This window comes from Aspergillus costaricaensis (assembly GCF_003184835.1).
Source record: "Aspergillus costaricaensis CBS 115574 unplaced genomic scaffold BO79scaffold_41, whole genome shotgun sequence".
NCBI classification, from domain to species: domain Eukaryota; kingdom Fungi; phylum Ascomycota; class Eurotiomycetes; order Eurotiales; family Aspergillaceae; genus Aspergillus; species Aspergillus costaricensis.
In genome coordinates this window covers 63,556-88,238 of record NW_020291841.1, presented here as the reverse complement: position 1 = coordinate 88,238, position 24,683 = coordinate 63,556, and the positions used below count along the sequence as shown (strand labels likewise).

The following is a 24,683-nucleotide window of genomic DNA, read 5'->3' as shown; positions in this document are numbered from 1 at the left end:
TAGGGAAGATGCTTAGGTTATCCGGCGGGATTGTTGTTCCTTGCCGAGTGAGTACGGGGCGGCAGAAGTACCCAAACAGCAAGCTGGACCCATAATTACCATCCTCATAATAAACTCTATAGAGTAATCGTTATTGTCCATACCTAGTTTCCTCCCCGCCTGAATGTTGGTGATATTGGTGTCAGTGATACGTTTATTCTAACTTTGTCCATAATGTACTGAACCACGTCTGAATGGTACCTCCAGTCATAGCAGGATGTCAACCTCGTAAGAGTGAGCGAAGACAAAGAGAGAGAAATCGATGATCGACAGGCCGGTTGCCTTCCCCGCAACCTCTAGCTTTTCCCCCGCCGGGACTTTCCCGAAGAAGACTAGCTCCATTCCTGGGGCTTGGAATGTCTTCCGTGGCTTCATTTTGCGCTACTACCAGCTTGATAGTTTAGCCTCCAGACTAAGGGGATTACATCTCACCACCACGCTCGCCCTCGTTCGGCCAGAAACCTGTTGATCCTAGCTTCTTCGGCCCAATTCACTCACTTTATCCGATCTTTTCATTTGCGCTCAGACTGTGGTCAGACCCGGACCAATTTCTCCCGCCCTACTCCATTGGCCCAGCCCCAGAAGCAATTGTGACAGCTACTACACTATAGGGAGTACGAAGCAAAGTCACCCATGCTTTTTGGCTCCGGACCCCTGGCACACTTACCTTAGTCCACACCTTGGTAAGATGACGCCTTTGCTCGGGTATTTTGTGAATGAGCTAAACATCAATCCAGGAATTAGCTGCATTCCTACCCCAGTTTCTCGGTCCCTGCGCATTGGTTTCCCCCGCCCGCTGGTCAGGCGCGCCATCATGAGGTAAAAAAAGTCCAATTTCACTGTAAATAAATACTATGAGACCTTCCACCCGATCCGGCCAGGGACCTCTCCAGCTTCTTGGCTGCTGCCGCTCTCTGCTCTGCCCTGCCCGGATCACCCCTCGTATCTTGGTCATATATTGCTGCTGCTTCCTCCTCGTTACCATTCTCCTAGGTGTCAGAATGCACGTTAGAAGCTACCTGTCTGCCGTCCTGTACGGCCTGCCAGCACTGACCCAAATTGCTGCTGCCAAGTCCACAGGGGACCCTTTCCAACTCTACACCATCAGCGCAGAGAACATCACAGCCAAGCTCATCCCCTACGGAGCACGCTTGACTTCTCTCCTCGTCCCTGACCGCGACGGCAACTTCCAGGATGTCGTCGTAGGCTACGACGACCCCAAGCAGTATCTTAAGGACTCCGAGACCAACCACACCTTCTTCGGTGCCGTCGTCGGCCGATACGCCAACCGCATCAAGAACGGCACGTTCTCAATCGGTTCAGATGTGTACCATATCCCCGAGAACGAGAATGACGGTGAAGACACGCTCCACGGAGGTACCGTAGGCTACGACCAGCGCAACTGGACCGTAACCGCGTACAGCAATTCCTCCATCACATTCACCCTGGTTGACCGTGCCTTCGAAGACTTCCCCGGAGACGTTATCACCCATGCCACATTCAGCGTGCAAACCAAAGTCACCCCTGAGAACCCCCAAGGTCTCCCTCAATTGACCACCAAACTCGTCTCCCTTGCCCTGACCGAGACAACCCCAATCATGCTGGCCAACCACATCTACTGGAACCTGAACGCCTTCAAGGACGAGACCGTCCTCGAAGACACCTGGCTCCAACTGCCACTCTCCAAGCGCCTCATCGGCACAGACGGCATCCTGATCCCCAACGGCACCATCCTCGACGTCAACGTCTACGACAGCGCCCCGGACTTCGTCTCCGGCAAACTCGTCGGCCAAGACATCGCGAAAGCCGACGGACTCTGCGGCGATGACTGCACCGGCTATGACAACTGCTTCATCGTAGATCGCCCTCCTCAATACGCAGCTCGTAACTCCATCGTCCCGATCGTCCACATGAACTCCAGCACCACCGGAATCAGCCTCGACGTCGCTACCAACCAGCAAGCTCTCCAGATCTACTCTTGCAACGGCCAGAACGGCACCATCCCCGTCAAGCAATCGCAAGTCCAGCGCAACAAGGCCGAGGGTGTCGATGGCGCTGAATACGTCAACCAGCATGGTTGCATTGTCATTGAGACTGAGGGCTGGATTGATGGTATTAACAACCCTCAGTGGGGTCAGTTGTCGGACCAGATCTATTCTCCTGAGACGGGACCTGCTGTTAACTGGGCTACTTACCAGTTTGGTACTGTGTAAGTGGGGAAGTAGGGGGACTTGATTACGTGCTCTAGAAATCCACGATCGTGTGTACATAATCTGATGCGCCATCTGTCTTTATCCGGACTAGCAATGGCACGTACAAAGAAAGTTTACTGAGTGCTTAGAAACGCTCAAGGAATAATAATGGGAAGAAAAGACATTGCTAATACATTTGCTGTAAGACTCTAACGGGTATCGTATCTACTGCTAACTGCTTCGACAATCTCAGTGAGAACAAAAACAGAGTGAGTTCAGGGTGGTGCGGTCAGCACTACTCCGTAGGGAGAGAGGGGAAAATAGACAATGATGGAAGAAATTTCGTATCCCCAATATGTAATGCTTGTCTGACCAGGCCGCATAAATTAGCGTGGCCATGCGGGGGAAAAAGAGACTAAATTCAACCCCAGCCAGCCAAAGTCCAACTAGACCGGTCGCCTCCCGTGCGTAACCCCGAGCGCCTATCAGGAGCATGCCCATGCTCCAGATCCCGACTAGCTCCTGCGAGGCCATGTTGGAGGTATTTTTCCCGCTCAATCTCGACTAAGCCCCGGATCTTGAGACTCGTGAGAAGGCTGGCTCCTGCCCAGGGTCCAAGGGATTCGACCTCCCGCAGGACACCTTGGATTGGCGGGTGGGTATCCTTGTCTTTGTTATTACGACGGATCTTTTGCTCGATGGGGTCGATCTCTTCTTCTGCTTGTGCATCTGGAGTTGATCGCGCAGCAGCAGCATCGGGGGTCTCGTTCTCACCCTCCTGCTTTGTGACAGTCGGCTTGGTTGGTTGAGAGAGTCTTAGGCCCTCAAGCTTTTGGCGTTGCTGCTCGATAACCTTGCCGCGGACAGGTGACCAGCCATACTTTTCCACCAGGAACGCCACGTCCTGGAGGATGCGCTGTCGGACACCAGGGATATTAGAGCCTCCACCAATGAAAATAATACGCGACATGCACGTGCCGCGGACATCAGGAGGCAGGCTAAGCAGGGCATGATACACCAACAACGGCAACGGCTTTTCCTCGTCGTCCAACTCGCAATCGGCTAAGCCCTCCGCAAAGAGAACCTTTTCTACCGGTTCCGCGAGCTTGGAGAAAGGAAGGTCAATGTATGCTGAACCTGAACCTGACGGGGAGGGAAGCGACACCGTTGCATCTGAGTGTGAAGTAGTGTGTTGGTCAGCCGCTCCAGAATCCTCCTCTTGTGCCTCGGATGGCTGTTGCTGCGGTGTCGCCGTGGAGCCTTGGGAAGCCGCCTTGGGCTTACACCACAAGAACCGACTGGCAATTTCTTCGCAGAGCTCATAATGAACGGAGATTTCGTCCGCCGATTGCGTGGCCCCGCTGTCATCGGAGAGTCGTGTCAGAAACCGTCCAGTTTCCTGCAGTAGGGACTTCATAGCCCTCGTGCTGCGCTTGACGGCCATTTCTCTGTATTCGTAGATACCGCTGACAACGGTTTCCGCCCATCCAATATCCACCACCAAGCCTGAACGCAGCCCAGCTGCGACCACGGCCATAGGAGCACTGGTTAAAAGGGTGATGCTTGGAAACCGCCAACGGCTAAACAGGGTTGACAAAAGCGATGATAGGAGAGGGTGTGGCATGATAGACGGAAGAACCAGAACCAGTCGCGATGTTCCCGCATCTGTCAACAGGTATTTATTGTAGGTCTCGCGAAACATGCGCTCAATCTTGTCGTCAATGAGTGCCATATCCATATCGCGTACATCCATCTTCCAGAGTTCATATGCACCAGCCCATTCGTCGGCTTTGACTGGTTGCGAGCGTGATGAGTCCGTCTCGTTGCTTCTCAACCACCCTCTGTAATCGCCAACCCTTCTCGACTCCTCTGGACCGCACCCAACCACACACATTGGAGTGCTTTCCCCCTCAAACCCTGCCCGAAGCCATCTTGCCCCAAATTCGAAAATGATAGCGTCTTCTTCTCCGCGAAATGATGTGCTTGCGGAGGAGGTGCTTGCAAAGGAAGAATTGTTGGAACGGAGGTGATGTTGGGGCGTATGGGGCGAATCAGGTCTCCCAGATTGGCTGTGACGGAAGCTCATGGATATGGGTCGCCTATCGTCGAAAGCGGAGGTGGAAGATGTACTTGTCATGTCGTCGTCCGAATGAGTTGCTGGGACAGTCGCAAGGGTCGCTGCTCTATGGAAATCGCGGGGAAGGATCGGAGATAGAAGTCAACTTGCTTCAGGGACCCCGCGCAGATCATACTTCCTCTCAACCGATGCGCTTGATATGAGAAGGCTTAGATCATACCTTCTACCAGCAACTTTTCCAATTAAGAAAACGACTCCCAATTTGGGGGCAATTGGCATTTGGCGATTGGCGAACGCGACAAGGAAGCCGCGACAATCTGCGGAGGCTCTGGGCGGGCGGATCTACATCGGGCCGCGTCGCCCAGTTGCCGCCGTCAACAAACAACTCTCATCGCTGCATTAGTATTCGCCATCAAAGAGGACCTGAGCTGCAGTGCAATTTTTTTTATATTGGTATTTTGGGTTTTGAAAGTTGGGAACAAGGGAGGCTGTCCGAATGGGGATTCCGGGGTAAGTCAGCCAGTTTTGTAGGTGCTGTTTTGTGGAACTTTACTTGGGAGAGAAATATATTATCCCTTTCCCGTGCACAAACAGCACTCATTCAAGTAGTTCAACGGCTAATCCACTGACCACAAAGGCTGATCCATGCCATCGGTGCTGGTGAACGTATCTCCTTGTCAAGGTTGGCCATAACCCATTTGGAGCGCACAGCTAGGCCTATTCGTATTGCCGTGGACATCTCGATATGGCTGTTCCAAGTGCAAGCTGGCCGGGGTGGTCGAAACCCCGAGCTACGAACGTTGTTTTACAGACTATTGAAGATTTTAGCGCTTCCAATCCATCCTCTTTTTGTATATGATGGCAAGAACAAGCCGCCTTTCAAGAGAGGCAAAGCCGTGTCAAGTCGCAGTTACGGAAGTGCACCAATCATTCGGCTCTCCAAGATCTTAGTCGATCTGTTCAAATTTCCGCGACACGAGGCGCCAGGAGAGGCAGAAGCAGAGTGTGCAAGACTGCAAAGAGCAGGAGTTGTTGATGCAGTCATGACTAATGACGTTGACGCTCTTATGTTTGGCTCAACATTTACCGTCATGGGCTTTTCCAAGGAAAGTGGCAGCAGCACCGGGGCTGCAACACATGTTACCTGCTACCGCATGAACACCGCTGGCGATCCTTCGAGTGTGAAGCTTGATCGTGCAGGCATGATCTTGTTTGCCATGTTGAGTGGGGGTGATTACTTGCCATCGGGGGTCCCTAAATGCGGTAGCAAGCTCGCTGGCGAGATTGCCAAAGCTGGATTTGGCGCAGATCTTCTTGAAATCCTTGAGTCAGATGGCGCCGAGCTCGATGCCAGACTAAGCGATTGGAGAGAACGACTCCAGTATGAGTTGGAAGAAAACGAAAGTGGTTACTTCCAGACCAAGCACAAGGCTGTCCGAATTCCCGACACTTTTCCTGATCGGACGATTTTGTCATATTATGCGAATCCTGTGGTTTCTTCGACAGGCGACATCAGAACCCTTCAACATAGCCTCTCTAATGCTTGGGACAAGGACATAGACGTTGTCGAGCTGAGGAGATTTGCTGGCGACGCCTTCGAATGGAATTACCGCTCTGGGGCTAGAAAAGTGACCAGATTACTTTCCGAGCCGCTGCTGTCCTACCGACTACGCCTTGGAAGACAAGCATCAGCATTTCCCGCGAACTGCCCTACGTTGTCGAACAGCAACACGCCGATGCTGCAAAAGATCTATAAAAGCAGATCCAGCTATACTACCGACGGCTTGACGGAGTTCCAGCTGGATATGATACCCGTCGACATTGTTGGCTTGGATATTCTTGCAGATGAGCCAAATCCTCCACTTCCTTCTCAAGAGTCGACGGTCTCAGGGGACGAGGAAGAGGAACTGGAGGATAATGCGGTATCGGTGCCTCAATCCCCGGTAAAGAAACGTGTTGTAAAGCGCTATGATCCTTATGCCTCTGAAAAGGTGTGGGTATTCGAAACCCTAGCCACGATAGGACTCCCAGAAGTCGTGAAGAATTGGGAACGAGAGCAAGCCGAGAAGTCGGCACCGAAGAAAACAGCGACGCGAAAGACAGGGCCTAGGAAAAAGGGGCCTATAGACCCGAACATGAAGCGAGGTAGCATCTTGAAATATGGTACTCTCACGAAGGAGCGAACCGAAATATCCCGCCACAAAAGTGCGCAGCTCTTAGAGGCAGCAGTCTCGGCCAAAGCAACTGCTGCACCCAGCCTGTCGAGTTCCCGTCAGTCTCAAGATTCTCCTAATCCTTCAAGGAAGCCATCAGCGTCTGACATATCTATACAGCAGCAGCCATTGATTGAATCAAGTGACGATTCGCCGAGCCTTGATAATCTAATCGATCAATTTTCTTCATTGAGTCATGCACCGTCCTACACAACTATCAAACAGCAGTCACCCAAAACCACCCGAGCACGCGGCAGAGCTGGAAGACAACCTGCTTTGACAGATGCCACCGATTCAAAGACAAAGAAATTGTCTTCCGCAGAGAGTTCTCCAGCTCTTTCGCCGACCAAGAAGAATGCTCAATCAAGTTCAAAACGTTGTACGCGGAAGGGGGATGCGACAGACGACAAGAAGCCTGCACTTCGTTCGATATCTCCTAACCATGCAGGCCGCCAAAACGCATCGAAACCCCGGCGCAAAGGAGACAAACTGAAGTCTTCTTGCGAGGTTCACGAACTACAACAAGCGATATCTTCCATAGCATTGGATGACGCGCAATCGCGCAAAACCGCTACAGAACTCATATGCCTAGATGATACCGGGCCCATGCCCCGAAGAAGCCCGCGCCAGAAGATGTGTAACACCAGGTCTGGCCCTGCTGGGGCCGCTGAACGCATGGCCCGCCCTTCGCCATCTGTGGAGAACGGCGAGCCTGTCTTAATATCAGAAGATAATGCTGTAGATACAATAAAGCGCCGGGATCATGAGAATCCCTCGAGTCGAACACAAACATCATCCTCAGTGAGCGAGCCCACGGAGCTCAAGCCTCGGAAAAACAAATCTTCTGAAAAACCAGACGACTGTCCATCGACAGTATCACACGTCGAATCTGTTGTTGTACATAACGGGTTCTGGACGACAGATACTAGCTCAAAACCTGAATCGGCAGAAGCTGCAAGTACGACCGACACTCGAACCAGTCGCGGCAAGAAAAAGCGGATCGCCCGTGTGAGCTTCATGGACTTGACCTGAGCAGCAATGAGAGAATTGTGCATTGGTCCTTTCCAATACTTGATCCAAGTCTTGCCTTACCCTAATCTCTTGGAAATGCATTGCAGGCGCATTGCTTTCGGGACCCAAATTTGAGTAAAGCATCTTCTTTGTACACTGGCATACAAGTCATGATATACATCAAAGTCTGGACATGAGGAATGTAGTCACTCCACGTCATTACAACATCTATAGAGCGTTAAAAGAAAGTGAATAGTAGCCCGTGTGTTTGTATAGATTTGCAAGCGCCAAAGCCACGCCGGTCCAGGATATCTATCTAAGTAATCATTAAACAAAAGTCCTTCTGCGGGCCAAAGTAATTATTTCCAAAGTCTTCCCCACTCAGAGTAGTGCAAAACAGGGGGGTAATCGAGTGAGAGCTCAAAGAGAAGAGGAGTGGTGATGTAGTTGGTCATGGGGTAATCGGGTGTATGTATAAGAGATAAACAGGATAAGTAGGTGATTGAACAGAGGAAAAGGAAAAGAGGGTTGAAATGAATGGTGAGTCGATACTGCGGCTCGCGGCTTGTCGCGCGCTTCAGCGACTATCCAAGCCATGGCAGTGCTGTGATAATGAACAAAAAAGGGGAGATATAACGGCATTAGCTGCGGTAGTCTGCTCAACCAAAGACCTTCAGGAAACCCCACAATCCGATACCGCTCAAGATCGGGATAGTAAGGTTATCATCCCAGCCGAAGATGTCCACGAACTCGCTTCCAGCGGCGACTAAGCCGGAAACGACGCTCATAACGCCGAGGGCCAAGGGGCCCGAAATGACAGCGCTAGGGGTGTCCGCAGTCCAGCCGATGAGGTTCTTGATCGAGCTAGGAAGAAGGTTGAGCTGACCGGTGAACATGAACGATCCCTCGGGGTCATTGGGGAAGGTTCCAATGTAAGGTACGAAGTATCCCCAGAATGCGGCTGCGGTCAGGACACCCACAAACCAGGCTCCCAGTGTACCAGCGAAGCTCTTGCCCTTGCGCAGCTGGAATGTGTAACGGCCGTAGAGACGACCGAATGTGGAGGCTGCAGTATCACACCAACTGAGGAGCAGTACGCTCATGACTCCAACGTCTTTGGGGAGGAAGCGCAGCACTGCATATGTGCCCACAAGATACCAGATCACACCGTTGTAGCCGGAAACCTCTGTCTCGCGCATCAAAGCCCCCACGCAGCGGATATATATGTTGTTGACCTTAGTGGAATGGTGACGGACGATATCTACCGTGGCTATCGGCACGAGAGCTCCGAAGAGCCATGGTGTAATCTGGAGAGTTTGAATGCCGCGACTGTACAAGTTGAGGGTGAGGAAGCCGATCGATACGTGGAGAAGTTTGCGCGGGATCTCATGACGGTGTATAAAGGAGCGATAACGGCTGTGGAGAGGTATGAGACCCAGAGGAGAAGGAGATCGAGAGATGTCGTGCCAGCTGCCGCCGGGTTTCGCGATAGGTGATAGATACCCGTTGGACTCTGCATGACCATTCGTCTGCTTCTTGGGCTTTCCAGCGGGCAACTTCGGATTAGATTTTCGGGTACGGCGCCTTGTAGACTCAGGAGATTTTGGGCTGCGAGACCGCGCTCGTGAGCGTTTCGAATCCGAGTTTGAGGTATCAGGTGTTTCTTCCGTTACCTCCCCAAGTCGCTGCCGTCGTGCTGCGGAGCGTGTTGTAGGTCCGAAGTAATCGCCCGAGCTTGATCGACGCTCAGATGAAGCAGGAGAAGGAGGAATGACTCGAGGAGTCTCCGGTATGGAACCGGGTTCAGAAGGCATATCGGCTGCAGGTATGGAGAAAGGTGGGAGGATTGGGCCGTGGATCAGCCCGGATAGCGGTCGCGGAGAGATAAGGGTGGGGTTGGAGGAGCAGGCGCCGAGTATGGGCAGACTGAATACTGTTGACGACGAAATCTTGGGCAATTATTGCGACAGAGGATGTTCCTGACAATATAAGGTAGATTATGAGTGTAAGGCTCTATGATGATGGTAGCACCAGGCAGAAACACCGCCTCGGATGACGCGCCACGCTTAGAAGATGATCGGCATAACCACCAAAAAAAGCGCAAGTTATAGAGTCAAGAGAATTGATCCGTAATCGCCGCTCCTATCTTTAGGTGCACCGGCGACCGATGCGTGCAGATTGACAGTTGATGCTTGTTGACGCTCAGCTGAACTTTCAGCTGACTGGATTTCCTTCCGCCGAATCCGCGGTCCATCACGTGTGCACCTGCAGAATGAGCTCACCGCCTCCGGTATCTAATCGCCGCGTTTCTGATAAGGAAAAATTATCAGCAAAAAAAGATCGAGATTCTACGGCGGATCTGCGCAACATCTTCTACCCAATTCGGCATTGATCTGGGACCAGGCTGTGACTCGGAAGTACCACAGAATACAGGTACACTTACAATGGCCCCCAAACCACCCCCGGGCACCTCTGCCAGAGCATGGGATGGAGTGACCCCCGCCCTGTCAGAATGGGTACTGGATGCCGTTGCTTCTATGGGCTTCACCCGCATGACCCCCGTCCAGGCTTCTGCGATTCCCTTATTCATGGCGCATAAGGATGTTGTGGTTGAAGCGGTCACAGGAAGTGGAAAGACCTTGTCTTTCTTGATTCCGGTTGTCGAGAAGCTTTTGCGCCTGGAAGAACCACTCAAGAAACACCATGTCGGAGCCATCATCATCTCTCCAACCAGGTTGGTCGTTCTGTGAAGACATCGCAGTACATTACTAACAGTTGCGCTCAAGAGAACTCGCATCGCAGATCTACAACGTCCTGACATCGTTGCTCGCCTTCCATCCTCCATCCGCTGCCGGTCTCAAACCCTCCGATGAAGACGATGATGCGCCTCGTCAGAAATTCCCCTCATCAACCCTCAAAGTTGTCCCGCAGCTCCTTCTTGGCGGTTCGACCACCCCGGCTGAGGATTTGAGTACCTTCTTGAAGCGGTCTCCCAATCTGTTGGTATCTACACCGGGACGACTGTTGGAGTTGCTCTCTTCGCCCCATGTCCACTGCCCTCAATCGTCTTTCGAAATGCTTGTCATGGACGAAGCGGACAGACTTTTGGATCTCGGATTCAAGGATACACTACAGAACATCTTGCGCCGTCTACCCAAGCAACGGCGCACGGGGTTGTTCAGTGCCAGTGTCAGTGAAGCTGTTGATCAGATTGTTCGGGTTGGTCTGCGCAACCCCGTCAAAGTCCTGGTCAAGGTAAAGGGCACTTCCGGTGTTCAGGATAAACGCACACCTGCTAGGTTCGTACCCTTATTTCTACCTCATCAAGGCGTCCTATCACTGACACACATACTAGTTTGCAAATGACCTACCTCACAGCTCCCCCAACTCACAAATTCCCTGCCATCAAACACATCCTCTACTCGCTCGAGCCCGCCCCTCAAAAGACCATCATGTTCGTCTCAACATGCTCGGGTGTCGACTACCTCTCCGCAATCCTTCCTTCAATTATCGGCGATGACTTCCAGCTGATCCCCCTGCACGGTAAACACCAAGCAAACGTCCGCGAAAAGAACTTCAACCGCTTCGTCAACTCTCACACCCCCGCCATTCTCCTCACCACCGACGTTGCTTCCCGTGGACTAGATATCCCCTCAGTCGACGTCGTAATACAGATCGACCCCCCTTCGGACCCAAAGACCTTCATCCACAGATGCGGCCGTGCCGGACGTGCCGGCCGCAAGGGTCTAAGTGTGGTCCTTCTCCACCCCGGCCGCGAGGAAGACTACGTCAACTTCCTCGAAGTCCGCAAGACCCCCGTCGCACCGTACCCTCACACTCTCACCATAACCGATGCCGATGCCGCCGCAGCCACCGAAACAGCACGTAAAGCCGTCCTCGCAGACCGCGCACTACATGACCGCGGCCAAAAGGCCTTCGTCAGCTGGTTCCGAAGCTACAGCAAGCACCAAGCCAGCAGTATATTCCGCGTCGCAGACCTAGACTGGGAAGGACTAGGCAATGCATGGGGTCTGCTGAAGCTTCCCAAGATGCCCGAGTTGAGAAACTTCCAAGGCGACCGGACGCTTGGCGTGAAACTAGACTGGGAAAACTACGCATACAAGGACAAACAGCGCGAGAAGCGCCGAAAGGAACAAGTACAGGAGAATGCCGAGAACGGTGTCGCGGACGACCAAGCTGCAGGCAAGAAGCGCTCCAGCGAGAGCGTCGCGTGGAGCAGGAATCTCGACAACCGGAATAAGAAGCTGAAGCGCCGGGAGGCCAAGCAGGCGCGTCAGCAGAAGGACAAATGGGAGAAGATGACGGAGGAAGAGCGTCAAAAGGTGCTCGAGACGGAGAAGATGCTTGAGCAGATTCGGGTGAAGAATGAAGAAGAACGATTGCTCAGGCGTGCGGCTAAAGATAAGGAATCTAAAGCTACTGGGGGGGAGGATGATGATGAGTTCGAGGGGTTTGATTGATTGACGGATATGTCCGATTGGATTGGCATGTAGTATATACATTATATTTTGGCATATTGTCTCTGATACCACGTCCGTATCTCAAGATTCTTTCGAATTCAAAGAGTTATCAGAACATCGCTCTTTCTCATGACCTATCTCTTTCTGGAATAATTACTGCTGCTGCTTGAAAGGGCAGCAGACTTCGCCGAATGCTGAACGATGGGGTATGGCCTGCTTACTTTTAGTTGAGGATAAGTAGCTCGTATTGCTATACATACTATCTCTATGCAGTTTTTGATTCTGCTACGATGAAGTCAATGGGGATTTAATTCAACTGGTACATTGAGAATAACTGGACGGTGTAACTAAGAACATAAATGCAACCTCGTTGCTTTCAACCGCTAAGATGCTAATGATACAAAAAGCAATGCAACTTTCAAATACACAAATGCCCATGCATTGTGAGACCACAAGATAAACGTGGCGAAACAAAAACTCCCCGGAATACTGAACTTTCAACCCGCTCATTGAACGATGCCTATGATAAGACATTCGAGTTAGAAAAGGGTAGTAAATGACACTACTTTTGAAAAAAGTCTGCAACTACTCAAAATGTAGTTGGCTAGGAATACGCCCATCCTATGACAACTAGCTTTGAGATAGTTTGCTGCCGGCAATGATCGTTTATCAGAGCTGAAATTGGACAGCTTATTCAGAAGACAAAGCGTATTCCATCTTGAAAGGCTAAGAGCAATTATTGCTTCAACCTTTGTCCGCAAAATGCGATTCATGCTTGTGTAGCTTCGGATGCGCTGGATTCTAATTCGCGCCTGAACGCGTCAAGGCCAGGCTTCCAGATGTTGGTATAAGCATAGTCGACAGTTGAGGGGTCCCAAATCTCATTGACAAGATCGATCACCTCGGGACTGAAACCTTGCTCTTCGTATGTTACAGGCTGAGGCCACACAAGGTCGTTGAGGTCTCCAGATGGGCAATTCTCATAGAGCCACTGAGCCTCACGGGCAAATTCATCATCTCCAAAATCTTCAATAGTCTGCTGCTCGGGCTCAGGCGCAGGTGCGAGTGCCGTTTCGGACGTGGAAGGTGTTGATGTGACTGCGGGTGCGATGGCAGTTGCAGAGATTGTGTCGGGTGTAGCAGTCATAGGACTCGAGTATCTGCTTGCAGTACGAAGGCCACTAGGGGTTTTAGGCTTGTATTTCTCAGCCTGTGAGCGAGCTCTGGCGAGAGCCTCTTCGTCAATCTTCGCAGGAGTTGACGGGGCTGGGGCCGCTTGACGTGGAGTCTGGCGGGACTCTGTAGGTGGCACACTAAAGAGAATTGCTGGTTAGCCAATCTTTGTCTAGAGAAACAAGGAACAAATATGTCATACCTTTCGGAGATACTATCCCGAGTGGCGGTGGGTGAGCTAGGTGCAGGGGTAGGTGCGGAGGCGGAGACATTTGCTGAAGCAGAGGCCCCGCTGGATTCGGAATCGTCTGAGAAGGCGTCATAATCTAACTGGAAAGTTCCCTGAACGTTTGGGACGAATCCAGGACGGCGGCTTGAAGACGCATCAGCGGCATGGGGAGCGGGGGTGGGAGACTCTGGGGCAGCATTCTCAGAATCATTACCCATTCCAATGAAGTGTCTTCCACGGTATGGGTCGGTTGCACGAGCACGCAGTCGGAGTTTGGATGGGGTATCTTCTGGACTCGCATCAAAGCGGACTTTCTTCGACGAATGCCGCTCTGAGCGCAAGGCGCCGCGGACAGCTGTCTTGGCTAAACGACCAGATTTGTTTGGCTCAGTTCGTGGCAGCGGGATTTCTTGCTCATCCTCGCTTTCAGAGCTATAGCAGAAGTAATCTAAGTCCAGCCCATAACTGCACCCTGGAGGGTTGGGAATCACGTCAGGCGACGGGGAGCGCTTCCGCTTCTTTTGCTTCTGTTCTTCTGCCTCGCGCCCCAGAGAATCTTGGCCTTCTACGCCTACATCTTTCTGGGCGTCTGGCGTGGCTGATTCTTGCGGTGTTGTTTCTTCTGTTGATGGCTTGGAAACGGGGCGAGACAGTAACGGAGCAGAAGACGGGGCTGCTGAATCCTTTTTAGGGATGTCCCCAAGGTAGAGGGACCTATCAAAGGGTTGCGCAAAGAGAGACCAAGACTTGCGACGGCGCTTTTGAGGTGGCTCCTCGCTGGATCTGCGGCTACTCTGTGCTTGGCTCTGAGAAACACTAGAGGACGCCTGAGAGGTTTGCGTCCGACCGATACGCTCGGAAGATGGTTGGGGGGGCGCTAAATTCTCATCAATTATATGACCCAATGCAGATCAAAAGAGAACATACCTTGCACTTGAGTAGGTTCGGGGGTCCTCCTGAAAGAGGGTAGGATCCTTGTGAAGGTGCGAGGTACGGAGTTGAGCAGACCACGGAGGTTCCAACCACTCTGGCGCTCCGGAGTGGCCGGCGGCTCGGGCGTAGAAGACTGTTCCTGTAAGCTTTGCGACTGCTCTTGATCATGACTGGTTTCCTGAGCATTATCAAGAGAGAAATCAAAGGTGGTACGCGGCAGCTCAGAGCATGGGGGCGCAGAAGACTCTGCTGCCTGCCGGCGCCGGTCAGCTTCTTGCTGGGCCAGCAATTGAGATACGCGAAGCGAGGTGGAGTGGATACGGCCATCTCTTTCGGCTTGCCGTCTCCGAAGTCTCTCAGAATACGGAGTAATGTTCGCAGTAAGGGAGCGCGGCCGGGTTGCGGGTCGATACGGCGTGCTGCCGGGGGGGCCAAGGTTACGCCGCTTGTTTGCGGCAGGCGTCTGCGGGCCTTGGGTCTCTTCGTCGCTAGAATCTGCCCGGGCACGCTTCCGGGTCACTGGCGGGTTTGTTAGCCCCTTGTTCTTTTGTGGCCTTTTGGCCCGGATTTCCCTGGGAGCCACCGCGTTGAGAGCAACAACCCCTGAGCCGGGGCCGGGACTACTCTGCGATTCTTCCTGCAGCGGCGACATCACTTGAACCTCACGGCGTCGCCTTCGCAGGATGTAGTCCAGGACCCCAAACCAATGGGTCGGGGGCTCACGGTTGGACGCGAGATCCCCCGCCAACTCAACCGACGCCGACGGCCCTTCCACGAGCTGCCCTGTGATGGGATGAAAGAAGCCCGTGGAAGGGACCTGTTGAGCCCAGTCCCGAATCCACTCTTGTCGAGAAGCGCGAAGGCTTCGGCGAGTGACGCGGGCGGGCTCAACAGGCTCTCCGAACGACGCGGTAGTCGACTCCCTCAGAGTGGCAGCCGCTTCATTGGACGAGCGAGGCGCGAGATCATCCAAGGACAATCTGGCAAAGGACGCAATAAGTGCGCCCACCCGCTCGTCCTCGACGACCACCACTCCTCCGGAGCCCGCAGCGGAAGCCAATGAGGCAGTGTTGAACTGCTCAGGGGATGTCACGACGGTGACTCCCCTTGGCTCCGCCACGGTTGGTTCCGCAGGTGGCTCAAAGGTGCGCTCTTCCGCGGCAGGAGTCGGGAGTGAGACTCTCTTTGTGGTTGCCGATGTCTCAAAGTTGGTGGCGCCCGACTCCTGCGCGGGACGCGGTGCCAGGGCTGCCTCGGTCTCATCCTTCGACGTCCAGGATGGCGTCTTCGACCTCTCAGAGAGAGGCGAGCCGACACTACTTAGCTCGTCGATGAAGGATTCGAGACACGAGGCAGCCCTGATACCCCGGGGATCCGGGCCATCAAAACAATCGATCTCCTGGGACTTCTTGGGGGATTGGGGGACCATAGGGGGGTGAGAAACACAGGGAATGTACTCACAATCAGCGTTTTCGTTCTCAGATGCTGCGGGTGTTGGATCGACAATTTCCGGGTCCTCCCTGGGGGTAGTCATCTCTGCAGCCGTAGTATCTGTGGCGAGATCTTCCTCTGTATGGGTGGGCTGGGTATCTTCGTCTGAAATGGGGTTGTCGGTTTTGCGTGTCGACTGGCGCGTCGTGCGCTTCGTTGTAGTAGCTTTCCGTGTCTGGGTCTTGGTTGTGGGCTTTTTTGTGGTAGTGGTATTCGTCTTCTTAGGTGCGCGCTGAGACTTTGCACGGGTCGGGGGTTGCTCTGACGTTGCAGGTTCCTGGTGCGCAGCATTCCTCGCAGACCTGGTCCGACGTGGGGCATTTTCCTCGAGTGACACGAAGCCACCGGGCGAAGCTTGCTGTGAACGAGTACGCATCTTGACTGTGATGAAGGTGAAAGCAAAAGGTGTTCAATTCAGGCTGGTGAAATCCAGCAATCTGAGACAAAGCCACCAACAAACTGAGTGACTAGAAGGGTGCGGGTAATGAGAAGAGGTAAGACAGGAACGTAATGTAAGAAACCTTTACAAAAAGGCGTGAGGACAGGTTGACAAAAGGCAATTCAGCTACCCTATAGGTTGCTGTAATCTTGAGGCGACGCGGTACCTTGATCGGAAGGTATGAGAAGAAAGATCGTCTCGCTTAGTCGCGATTTGAGATCTTGAAGAACGCGGAGCAAAGGGACGTTATGGAGGAGAGTTGAATCTAACTTGTAAGGCAAGTTAGCACCTGCGAGAGAAGATAATCCGGTGGGATAAAGAATCGTGCAAATGAGAGATCAAAGCAATGTAAATCGGTAGCGCAAGTGCGATATCGACGAAGATACGGAGGGATGGGAATTATGAAGGAGAAGAGAGTGAGAGGGGGGAAGAGGCAGGTTGATAAAAACTATACTGACTCGTTGAAAGACATAACACTGGCTTACAGTGAATGTTACCTCGGTTGCTGGGTAATGTTGATTATGACGCGTCAAATCAGCGCCCGGAGGCAGTCGACGATATTCACTGACCTCGGCGAGCAAGGTCGTCGTATAGTAAGATGAAGTTTGGGGGAACTTTTGCGCGGGATTTTTGCGACTCGGGGGGTGACGTCTCGGCAGAACACCAGGCGGTGGGGATTTCGCCCAATGACTGCTGTTGCCGCCCTTGGCCAACTTCAAGAGTACTCAGTACTACTAGTAGGCTGTAGTAACACCCTGCTACTCCTACAACTACTTGTATCATCTGAATGGGAACGATAAGATCTATAATAAACGAGTGAAAAATGCCAATGAGGCACTTCAGGGTTTGGCGCAAGAAGGATCACAAAAGCCATACAACAGACCTTTTTACAGCGCATCACAACACAGAAGTGGTGAAGTATGAACAATGGGCATGAAGTACCCACAGGTTCTTTGTCATACACACTATGAAATAGGAAGGGCCCATTGATCGATACATAAGGTTACACGCTGAGATTAAGCTTAAGCAGGGGAAATACAAAGAAAAGAAAATATGTAGAATACAAGCGCCAAAGAGCTAATTTACATGGAGATCTCACCCTTCCAGGCAGCTTCCGAGAGACCCAGCTTCTCCATCAGATTCTGCCACCTGGGGCCACCTCTCTCCTTCCTCCGCAAGTAGCGAAGCAACTTCTGTCTCTTGTGAACAAGTAGACGCAGGTTACGCTTGTTGTGTCGGTCCTTTTTCGTCGTCTGGAGATGTCTAGACAAGTTCATGATCTTTGCCGTGAGAATAGCAACCTGCACTTCCGGAGAGCCAGTATCCGGGCCAACCCGGGGAGTTTTTTCAAGATGAACAGTCGCAGAGTCATGCGATACGCCAGAAGGCTTGAGAGGCAATTCGCTGTCGGTCTTATGCCGGCCAAAGGTCTCAATGCATTTCTGAATATGAAGACGCATGTGGTCCTTTGTGTTTCCGTTGGCGACACTGACAATACGACGGATGGCTTCCTGTGCATTCCGATGTTCTTGAAGGTGCTTTTCGGCGGCTTCTTTCTCGAGCTGAGGATCAGCAGTGTCGCGATCCGGGTTCCGAATCGGTGATGTCAGGTTCTTCGAGTATTCCAAGGCCTCATTGAGACCATCCGGTGTGACGAAGTAATTGAGGTCTGTGTCCTGCAAAGTCGCTTGCGTCTTTCTAAGTTCCTGGATGAAGGGCGTCGGTTCACTTTGGACGGGGTCGCCGACAGACCCTTCGCGCTCTTTGGCCAGGGCTTTCTGGCGAGAGATGTTGGCGGCCTTGCGTTGGCGAGACTGCGCCATTAGGAAAGGGTCATGGCGTCTGCGCTCTCGGGACTCTGTAGACCCAGCTCTCACGGAGGTTTTGGCCGGGTTGAGCGACAATGCGGCAAAGGGAAGCTGCACGGAGGAAGGGCCTGGAATGACGACAACCCGGTCAGTTACTCGGCGTGAATCAGAAGGGGGAGGCAGCAAGACAGTACTTACCAGTGAGGGCCCTCAGGGAGGGCTGAAGTAGAATGCGGGGAGGCATTCTCACGAGCTGGGGAGGGAGTGACAGCAACGATTAACAAATAGCACTTCCGGGCGCCTTCGCATCAAAGGCCGCGGACTCAGATTGGAAGTCTCCAAAATCTCGAGGCCCCGAATTGCGCTAGTCCGCATCGGGACCTGGAGTTGCACGTGATATCCCGGGCGGATCGGAGGCTCTTCCAAGGTAACCCTAGCCCTAAAATTCACAAAGGGCAAGCGAAATTCATCGACCATCTCAAGCGCGGTGCCAAAAGTTCAGCTTCGCGTTCGTCTCCCCGTCACCACCACCACGACAAGTGCCAGACGATTGATATACTCAAATCGATCTTTGCAATATCAATCGCCCACCATGGCCCCCTCTCAGCTCCCCCCGATCTTCAACCCCACCTCCCAGGACATTGAGATGCTCCTCGCAGCTCAGTGCCACCTCGGGTCCAAGAACCTCCAGTCTCACATGGAGCCTTACCTCTGGAAGACTCGCCCCGACGGTGTCAATGTCATCAACATTGGCAAGACCTGGTATGTTTATCAGGCAATCTAATGTGCGCATGTTCTCTAGAATCTTTGCCTAACGCCGCGCGAACTTATAGGGAGAAGATCCTCCTCGCTGCCCGTATCATCGCCGCCATCGACAACCCGGCCGACATCTGTGTCATCTCCGCTCGTCCCTACGGCCAGCGTGCTGTCCTGAAGTTCGCCTCCCACACCGGTGCTACCGCCATTGCTGGTCGTTTCACCCCCGGTAACTTCACCAACTACATCACCCGCTCTTTCAAGGAGCCCCGCCTGATCATCGTCACCGACCCTCGCACCGACGCCCAGGCCATCAAGGAGGCCAGCTACGTCAACATCCCCGTCATTGCCCTTTGCGACACTGACTCCCCCACCGACTTCGTCGACGTTGCCATCCCCACCAACAACAAGGGTCGCCACGCCATCGGTCTCGTCTGGTGGCTCCTTGCCCGTGAGGTCCTCCGCCTCCGTGGTACCCTCGCTTCCCGTGAGGTTGACTGGGACGTCGTTGTCGACCTGTACTTCTACCGTGACCCCGAGGCTGAGGAGAACAAGGAGGTCGTCGAGGAGAAGGTTGCCAGCGCTGAGGAGGTCGGTGCTGGTGCCATCGAGTCCGGCTTCGCTGGTGACAACTGGGATGTTGCCGGTGCCGGTGCCGGTGTTCCTGGCACTGCTTTCGCTGCTGCTAGCGCTGCTGCTGGTGCTGCCAGCTGGGAGGCTGAGGGTGGCGACTGGGCTGCCAGCTCTGCCGCTCCTGCTGGTGAGAGCTGGGCTGAGGCCCAGCCCACCGAGGCTAAGTGGTAAACATCTGGACTTCGCAACGAGGATTGACGAAACAATGGCGATTGGTTGAGGGTGACGAGGACCCCTTAATCATCAAGGAACGTCGTTCCGGCGGTTCCTTGCAATGAAAGAACAAAAAATCCCTTGTCGTGTCTATCCTAGTTTCAGTTCAGGTATTCCAAAAAAAGACAAAGAAGAAAAAAGAGGAAAAGAATCAACGGGAGCTTCACTACTTCAAAACATCATCTTCCTACTTCTTCTTTCGTGGTATGCTACAGCGAAGTCTCCTTCTGCAGTCCGTTTTCACGTTCCGCTTATGGTGCATCGGGGAGGAATTGCATTGTCAATGATTGACTGGCGCTTATGAGGGAAAGATATCCAGTTGTTCTCTTGCCTCAGTGAGCTTCTGGGGGAAAGCCCTGTGCTGTCAATTTCACAAGGTGGACTTAATCGTTACCTTGGTTTCTCCCTGTATGTTTATCATAGCCGTAATCGAAAAGTGATGCTAGCTACCATTGTTCTCCATGTATAAGTGTGGTCTCTAGTAGTCAACAGTAGACGTAGGTCAGAAAGAATGCGTAGAAGCCCATGCTGATACCCGTGGTGCCGATGTCGTCACGTATCAACCAAGACGATAGGAACGGTTAGGCATTATATACCATTATTCTAAGCCAACTAAATCGACTAAACCTATCACATATCTAAACACGATTGATCCACAATCTCAATAAGGGTATCAAATATACTAAAGAATAACACAAGCGCCAGCAGTTTGGCCTCCAGCCGCCGTAGTCGTCATTCCAGCAAGCCGCGCAATATCTTCAAACGTCTCTCGTAAGAGTTCCCCAGTGACAGCAGAGCACTCCGCATACCGATCACATCGGAGTTCCTGCGCAATCCGATACGACTATACATGATATCAGTCAGCTCGGATCCTGCGTACAGCACAGATAGACTTGAACAATCGATCCCGATGATTGGGAGGATCTACTCACCTCTTGAGGATATATAATCCCCTCACATTCCACCCTAAGATCTCTCTTCAACCCAATCAACATAATGGGTATGCGTTCACCATAGCCATTCTGGAAGTACCTAGTGATATCATTTCGCCACTATAGCATGTAAGTCGGTATTGATAGGCACGACAACATGTAAAACATGGAGTATGTCCTACATTGCGAAGATTATTCAAGGTATCTCTATTCGAGATATCAAATGCCAGAAGTATAACATCAGGCTGCAAGGTAGACCAATGTTGGTTGGGACTTGCGGTGTCATATACTTCAAGTTTGAATGACTTCTTTGAGAAGCGGATTTCGTAGATAAATGGCTGGTCACTGTCCCGTAGAAGGGTTTCCTCAATATTCCCTTGACTAGGTGTCTGTCCTTGGTGTCTATGAAGATTGGACTTCAAGCTCCTGATAGATTGTTAGTAAATGAAAGTACTATGAGGAATAGGCAGCGCATGCTACAAGGCTGTTGCACTTACGATAGAAATGTTGTTTTACCACATCCCTGGTCTCCGAGGAGCAGAATAGTCACTGTCTGTTCATCCTGTGGGAGGTTGTTTCCTGCCATTGGATGCGATTTTCTGATACACTCTGGACTTTATATCAGACAAGGAGATATATATTGGCGTCGATTCACAGACATCTAGTGTGTCGCATAGTACGCTTAATGGTATAAAAGCAGGGTTCGATTGAGTATGCAACGTTCATGATAATCTGCGGATATAAAGCGGAACCTAACTGCAGCCATGTGCTTTAGCTCCAGCCTTTCCAACCAAGACCCCTCGAATCTCCTCTGGAAAGAAGACGTTTCAGATAAAACCAGAGAGATCGACTTGTTACTACTATGCAAATAACGGATAACAAAAACATGAAAGCCATGCTACCTGCCACCTTACCATGCAATACAAAAGATACCCAATAAAGCTTGCCACGACCACTCATGTAACAATACCATACGCTTCCATTACACAATCACCACCAATAGTACTATCAGAAGTCTAAATTTTTGCCGCAAAAATCTCCCCTCCGCGGCAACCCAGCAGGGTGGGACACACACACAACGTGCTCATAGGGATGCGAAGGTTCCAAGGAAACCTTTGTTCTTTCTTGAGTCGCACACCAGCACAGCGTACACCCTCAACAACGAGGCGCACATTCCGATCCCTGTCCCGCTCGCACGCCCAAGTCGATTCCCAACCTACAAGTACCATGTCCGGGAACATGGCCGAGGACCAACAAGTCCCTACCAACGAAGCCGACTACTCGACATGGACTACTTCGAGGCTCGTCGCCCGAATCACTGAATTAGAACGCCAGTTACACTCCCGCACCGCGGAGTATGCTACACCCCCTGCGAAGCAGCCCGAGGACGCGGCCAAAGACGCAGCCAAGAGTGCACCTAGTGATGGGAAAGTGAACCAGAAGGAGCCTTCATCTCCTGCAGCGGGAGCGGAGAAGAAGAAACAGGTGAAGCCGCCAAAGCCCCCGAAACCGCGCAGGGAGATCGATCCCTCGAGATATAATACACGGTTCATCGCGTTGAAGTTCGCCTATCTTGGACAGCGGTACAACGGGCTTGAGCATGCAAACGGGAATGCCACGCCGCTACCTACGATTGAGGAGGAGATGTACAAGGCTTTACGGAAGACCCGGTTGATTTTCCCGACCGATACAACTGGTGATGAGTTTGTGGAGAGCTATGCGCCGAGAGAGACCAAGCCGTACTATATCAATTGGGATGGATGTGAATATTCCAAAGCTGGGCGTACGGATCGGGGTGTCAGTGCCTTTGGGCAGGTGATTGGAATTAGAGTGCGGAGTGCACGACCGAAGCGCAACGAGGTCGTTCAGTCGGACGAGAATGCCGATACCACCATGCAGAATACGGACGAGGCCAATGCGTCGGCCGACGATGGCTGGGATGACGTTAAAGATGAGCTACCCTACGTGAGCATGTTGAACAAGGTGCTTCCTGAAGATATTCGTGTATTGGCATGGTGCCCACGTCCTCCCGAGGGGTTCGATGCCCGCTTTTCTTGCGGGGAGCGCCATTACAAGTATTTCTTCACGCAGCCGGCCTTTTCTCCTACGCCGGGTGCTTCGGGCTTTGTGCCGCGAGATGGATCAGGCAAGCCTCCGAAGCTGAGAGAGGGTTGGTTGGACATTGAAGCGATGCGCAAAGCTGCAAAATATTTCGAAGGTACACACGACTTCCGGAACTTCTGTAAATTGGACGTGACGAAACAGATCGAGTCTTTCTACCGAGACATCTTCCGTGCTGACATTGAGCTTCTCGATGCTCGCACCAACCCCCTGGGCTATGTGACTCAGCCAGAATTCCAGGCTAGACCAGCCTCGGGTGCGGATGAAATCGCAGAGTCTTCAGCGGCACCTCTGCCAACAGCAGCGCAGGTATATGTCTTCCATCTGGAGGGTTCTGCTTTCCTGTGGCATCAGGTCCGACACATGGTCAATGTCCTTTTTCTTGTCGGTCAGGGGCTCGAGGAACCCTCCATCGTACAGGATCTCCTTGACGTGACTAAGAACCCGCGAAAGCCAACCTATGAAATGGCTTCCGATGCCCCCTTGGTGCTTTGGGACTGCATCTACCCCGATAAGAAGAGCGGCAGCCGTGCTGATAGCTTGGATTGGGTTTATGCGGGCGACGTTCGACAGATCAAGTCTCACCTCGGCAAGGGGGGTGGAAAGTTTGGTCTTGGAGGAATCGTAGAGGAGCTCTGGTCCGTTTGGAGGCAGCGCAAGATGGAGGAAATCTTGGCTGGCGCATTACTAGACTTGGCCGTCAGTCAGGGCGACAAGAGTCTTACCATTGGTGATGGAGTCGAGCCAATCTGGGAGAGAAAGAACCGGGGTAAGAAAATCTTTGTGGGGTCTAATGAAGCCAGAACCGGCGGGTACTATGTTCCAGTCATGCAGAAGCGAAAGACGGAGCTCGTGGAAGTCCAGAATGCGAGGTGGCTGGCGGCAAAGCAGCGCAAGATGGAGAATGGCGCAAAGGCCACCAAAATGGAACAGTAGACAGAAGATTGTATATACTCACTTCTCGAATATATGTGCAAGATGGCCCACCTCTCAAGCAGAAAGTTATTGATTCCTCTCAAGACGTGAAGCTGGGCTCCATTAAGACTTCGAATCATACAAACAGCTCCGTGAACCCCTCCAGACCTCCTCTAGTATTTGCCGATTTGGTAACAATTTCTGGCTCGCATTAGAAAACCGACATGGCAGGTCCTACGGGTAGGTACTCACCGGAAACACCACAACCACTTCGCTTTCACCTTCAACGATTACTGCAAGGTAGAACCTAACCTCAAATCCCTTGAAAGCTTCATGTATCACGATATCCTGAATCTGTGTAGTGGGTATGAACCTCGTCGAAGCCTTTGACAGGTAGGTCTGGGAGGAGGTAGACGTCTGAATACCGAGACCGCGTATAACCAGGAGCGACTCTTCTGTTTTGGAGCAAAGCGCAGTCAGTATCAAATCTATCCCTGTCTCTGGAGATTGTCTGGGCGAACCTGTGTATCCCTTCCTGAAAACACCGTAGAAAACTATTGCGCTGGCCAAAACTACCACCGCAGAGCTGTACGCATCCGCGATGCGACAGACGGATATCCCCAGCGCACTCGACCAGATTGTTGTCCAACGTATCCATGAGCCATCTTCCATAAAAAATGTACGGCGGAACTTCGCAGCATCAAGGAGGAACACGCAGAAAAAGATGACTGCGCGCAACAAAATTTGTAGGTAGAAGAAGGCCTTTGCTGGCGTGCTCGTGCGTCTGGAGGCATTGGAAACCGTGAAGGAGACGGTCGTCGGAGACGGACGCCGTAAAATAAGGCGACTCGGCATTTGAGGCGATATTGATGTTCAATTCTGGTAGAAATATCCCATTGATGCGCGCTAATTGAGAGACACGCAGAAGTTTCCAAACATTGAAGCCATAATGTCTGGCATGTAGCTTCGGGACTCTCTCTCCGCGGGATATCGGCGTTCTTCAGTCTAGTCCCCTTACGGCTTAGGT

At 52.3% G+C, this 24,683-nt stretch overlaps 11 protein-coding genes across 11 annotated transcripts; 5 read left to right on the top strand and 6 right to left on the bottom strand.

The window, feature by feature from the left end:
- The first annotated feature begins 945 nt into the window (after positions 1-945).
- On the top strand, positions 946-2,420 carry BO79DRAFT_211390 (aldose epimerase family protein). The gene has a single exon (XM_025683017.1). It carries the CDS (start codon positions 1,041-1,043, stop codon positions 2,250-2,252), a length of 1,212 nt encoding a protein of 403 aa, XP_025535186.1. The 5' UTR covers positions 946-1,040; the 3' UTR covers positions 2,253-2,420.
- Positions 2,421-2,652: 232 nt separating this feature from the next.
- BO79DRAFT_290532 (putative actin-related protein RO7) lies at positions 2,653-4,368 on the bottom strand (the record flags this gene model as incomplete). Its single annotated transcript, XM_025688900.1, has 1 exon — positions 2,653-4,368. The coding sequence occupies one exon, from the start codon at positions 4,366-4,368 to the stop codon at positions 2,653-2,655; it is 1,716 nt and encodes a 571-aa protein (XP_025535185.1).
- A 421-nt stretch (positions 4,369-4,789) lies between these two features.
- Positions 4,790-7,872, top strand: BO79DRAFT_275644 (crossover junction endodeoxyribonuclease). The gene is made up of 2 exons (XM_025687690.1): positions 4,790-4,818; positions 4,946-7,872. Exons 1-2 carry the CDS (start codon positions 4,805-4,807, stop codon positions 7,551-7,553), a joined length of 2,622 nt encoding a protein of 873 aa, XP_025535184.1. The 5' UTR covers positions 4,790-4,804; the 3' UTR covers positions 7,554-7,872.
- Positions 7,873-9,709, bottom strand: BO79DRAFT_58225 (diacylglycerol/polyprenol kinase family protein). Its single transcript, XM_025689451.1, has one exon. The coding sequence runs from the start codon at positions 9,344-9,346 to the stop codon at positions 8,192-8,194; it is 1,155 nt and encodes a 384-aa protein (XP_025535183.1). The 5' UTR covers positions 9,347-9,709; the 3' UTR covers positions 7,873-8,191.
- A 186-nt stretch (positions 9,710-9,895) lies between these two features.
- Positions 9,896-12,013, top strand: spb4 (ATP-dependent RNA helicase SPB4; the record flags this gene model as incomplete). The annotated part of the gene is made up of 3 exons (XM_025688899.1): positions 9,896-10,266; positions 10,319-10,831; positions 10,888-12,013. The coding sequence occupies exons 1-3, from the start codon at positions 9,977-9,979 to the stop codon at positions 12,011-12,013; spliced, it is 1,929 nt and encodes a 642-aa protein (XP_025535182.1). The 5' UTR covers positions 9,896-9,976.
- Positions 12,014-12,782: 769 nt separating this feature from the next.
- On the bottom strand, positions 12,783-16,215 carry BO79DRAFT_158560 (uncharacterized protein; the record flags this gene model as incomplete). The annotated part of the gene is made up of 3 exons (XM_025678913.1): positions 12,783-13,326; positions 13,389-14,292; positions 14,343-16,215. The coding sequence occupies 3 exons, from the start codon at positions 16,213-16,215 to the stop codon at positions 12,783-12,785; spliced, it is 3,321 nt and encodes a 1,106-aa protein (XP_025535181.1).
- Positions 16,216-17,268: 1,053 nt separating this feature from the next.
- Positions 17,269-18,393, bottom strand: BO79DRAFT_211386 (mitochondrial 37S ribosomal protein uS15m). The gene is made up of 2 exons (XM_025683016.1): positions 18,285-18,393; positions 17,269-18,214 (listed from the first exon to the last, which is right to left on the bottom strand). The coding sequence occupies exons 1-2, from the start codon at positions 18,328-18,330 to the stop codon at positions 17,361-17,363; spliced, it is 900 nt and encodes a 299-aa protein (XP_025535180.1). The 5' UTR covers positions 18,331-18,393; the 3' UTR covers positions 17,269-17,360.
- A 285-nt stretch (positions 18,394-18,678) lies between these two features.
- On the top strand, positions 18,679-19,646 carry rps0 (40S ribosomal protein uS2; the record flags this gene model as incomplete). The annotated part of the gene is made up of 2 exons (XM_025684233.1): positions 18,679-18,848; positions 18,920-19,646. 2 exons carry the CDS (start codon positions 18,679-18,681, stop codon positions 19,644-19,646), a joined length of 897 nt encoding a protein of 298 aa, XP_025535179.1.
- A 724-nt stretch (positions 19,647-20,370) lies between these two features.
- Positions 20,371-21,265, bottom strand: BO79DRAFT_240512 (putative Rho-like small GTPase; the record flags this gene model as incomplete). The annotated part of the gene is made up of 4 exons (XM_025685036.1): positions 21,118-21,265; positions 20,803-21,046; positions 20,621-20,740; positions 20,371-20,532 (listed from the first exon to the last, which is right to left on the bottom strand). Exons 1-4 carry the CDS (start codon positions 21,204-21,206, stop codon positions 20,371-20,373), a joined length of 615 nt encoding a protein of 204 aa, XP_025535178.1. The 5' UTR covers positions 21,207-21,265.
- Positions 21,266-21,684: 419 nt separating this feature from the next.
- On the top strand, positions 21,685-23,726 carry BO79DRAFT_211384 (pseudouridine synthase DEG1). Its single transcript, XM_025683015.1, has one exon. The coding sequence runs from the start codon at positions 21,848-21,850 to the stop codon at positions 23,675-23,677; it is 1,830 nt and encodes a 609-aa protein (XP_025535177.1). The 5' UTR covers positions 21,685-21,847; the 3' UTR covers positions 23,678-23,726.
- On the bottom strand, positions 23,713-24,576 carry BO79DRAFT_181124 (PIG-H family GPI synthesis protein). Its single transcript, XM_025680132.1, has 3 exons — positions 24,178-24,576; positions 23,909-24,111; positions 23,713-23,857 (listed from the first exon to the last, which is right to left on the bottom strand). The coding sequence occupies exons 1-3, from the start codon at positions 24,509-24,511 to the stop codon at positions 23,780-23,782; spliced, it is 615 nt and encodes a 204-aa protein (XP_025535176.1). The 5' UTR covers positions 24,512-24,576; the 3' UTR covers positions 23,713-23,779.
- Positions 24,577-24,683: the final 107 nt, after the last annotated feature.

What these genes read in the sequence shown, in the direction of transcription:
- BO79DRAFT_211390 (XM_025683017.1), top strand. Translation starts at nt 1,041, where the DNA reads ATGCACGTTAGAAGCTACCTGTCTGCCGTCCTGTACGGCCTGCCAGCA.
- BO79DRAFT_58225 (XM_025689451.1), bottom strand. Translation starts at nt 9,346, where the DNA reads ATGCCTTCTGAACCCGGTTCCATACCGGAGACTCCTCGAGTCATTCCT.
- BO79DRAFT_211386 (XM_025683016.1), bottom strand. Translation starts at nt 18,330, where the DNA reads ATGCCTCCCCGCATTCTACTTCAGCCCTCCCTGAGGGCCCTCACTG. An exon ending in CTCCCTGAGGGCCCTCACTG is followed by an intron (nt 18,215 to 18,284) that starts GTAAGTACTGTC and finishes TCGTCATTCCAG; the next exon opens with GCCCTTCCTCCGTGCAGCTT.
- BO79DRAFT_211384 (XM_025683015.1), top strand. Translation starts at nt 21,848, where the DNA reads ATGTCCGGGAACATGGCCGAGGACCAACAAGTCCCTACCAACGAAGCC.
- BO79DRAFT_181124 (XM_025680132.1), bottom strand. Translation starts at nt 24,511, where the DNA reads ATGCCGAGTCGCCTTATTTTACGGCGTCCGTCTCCGACGACCGTCTCC. An exon ending in TTTCAGGAAGGGATACACAG is followed by an intron (nt 24,112 to 24,177) that starts GTTCGCCCAGAC and finishes GCTCCAAAACAG; the next exon opens with AAGAGTCGCTCCTGGTTATA. An exon ending in AAGTGGTTGTGGTGTTTCCG is followed by an intron (nt 23,858 to 23,908) that starts GTGAGTACCTAC and finishes AATGCGAGCCAG; the next exon opens with AAATTGTTACCAAATCGGCA.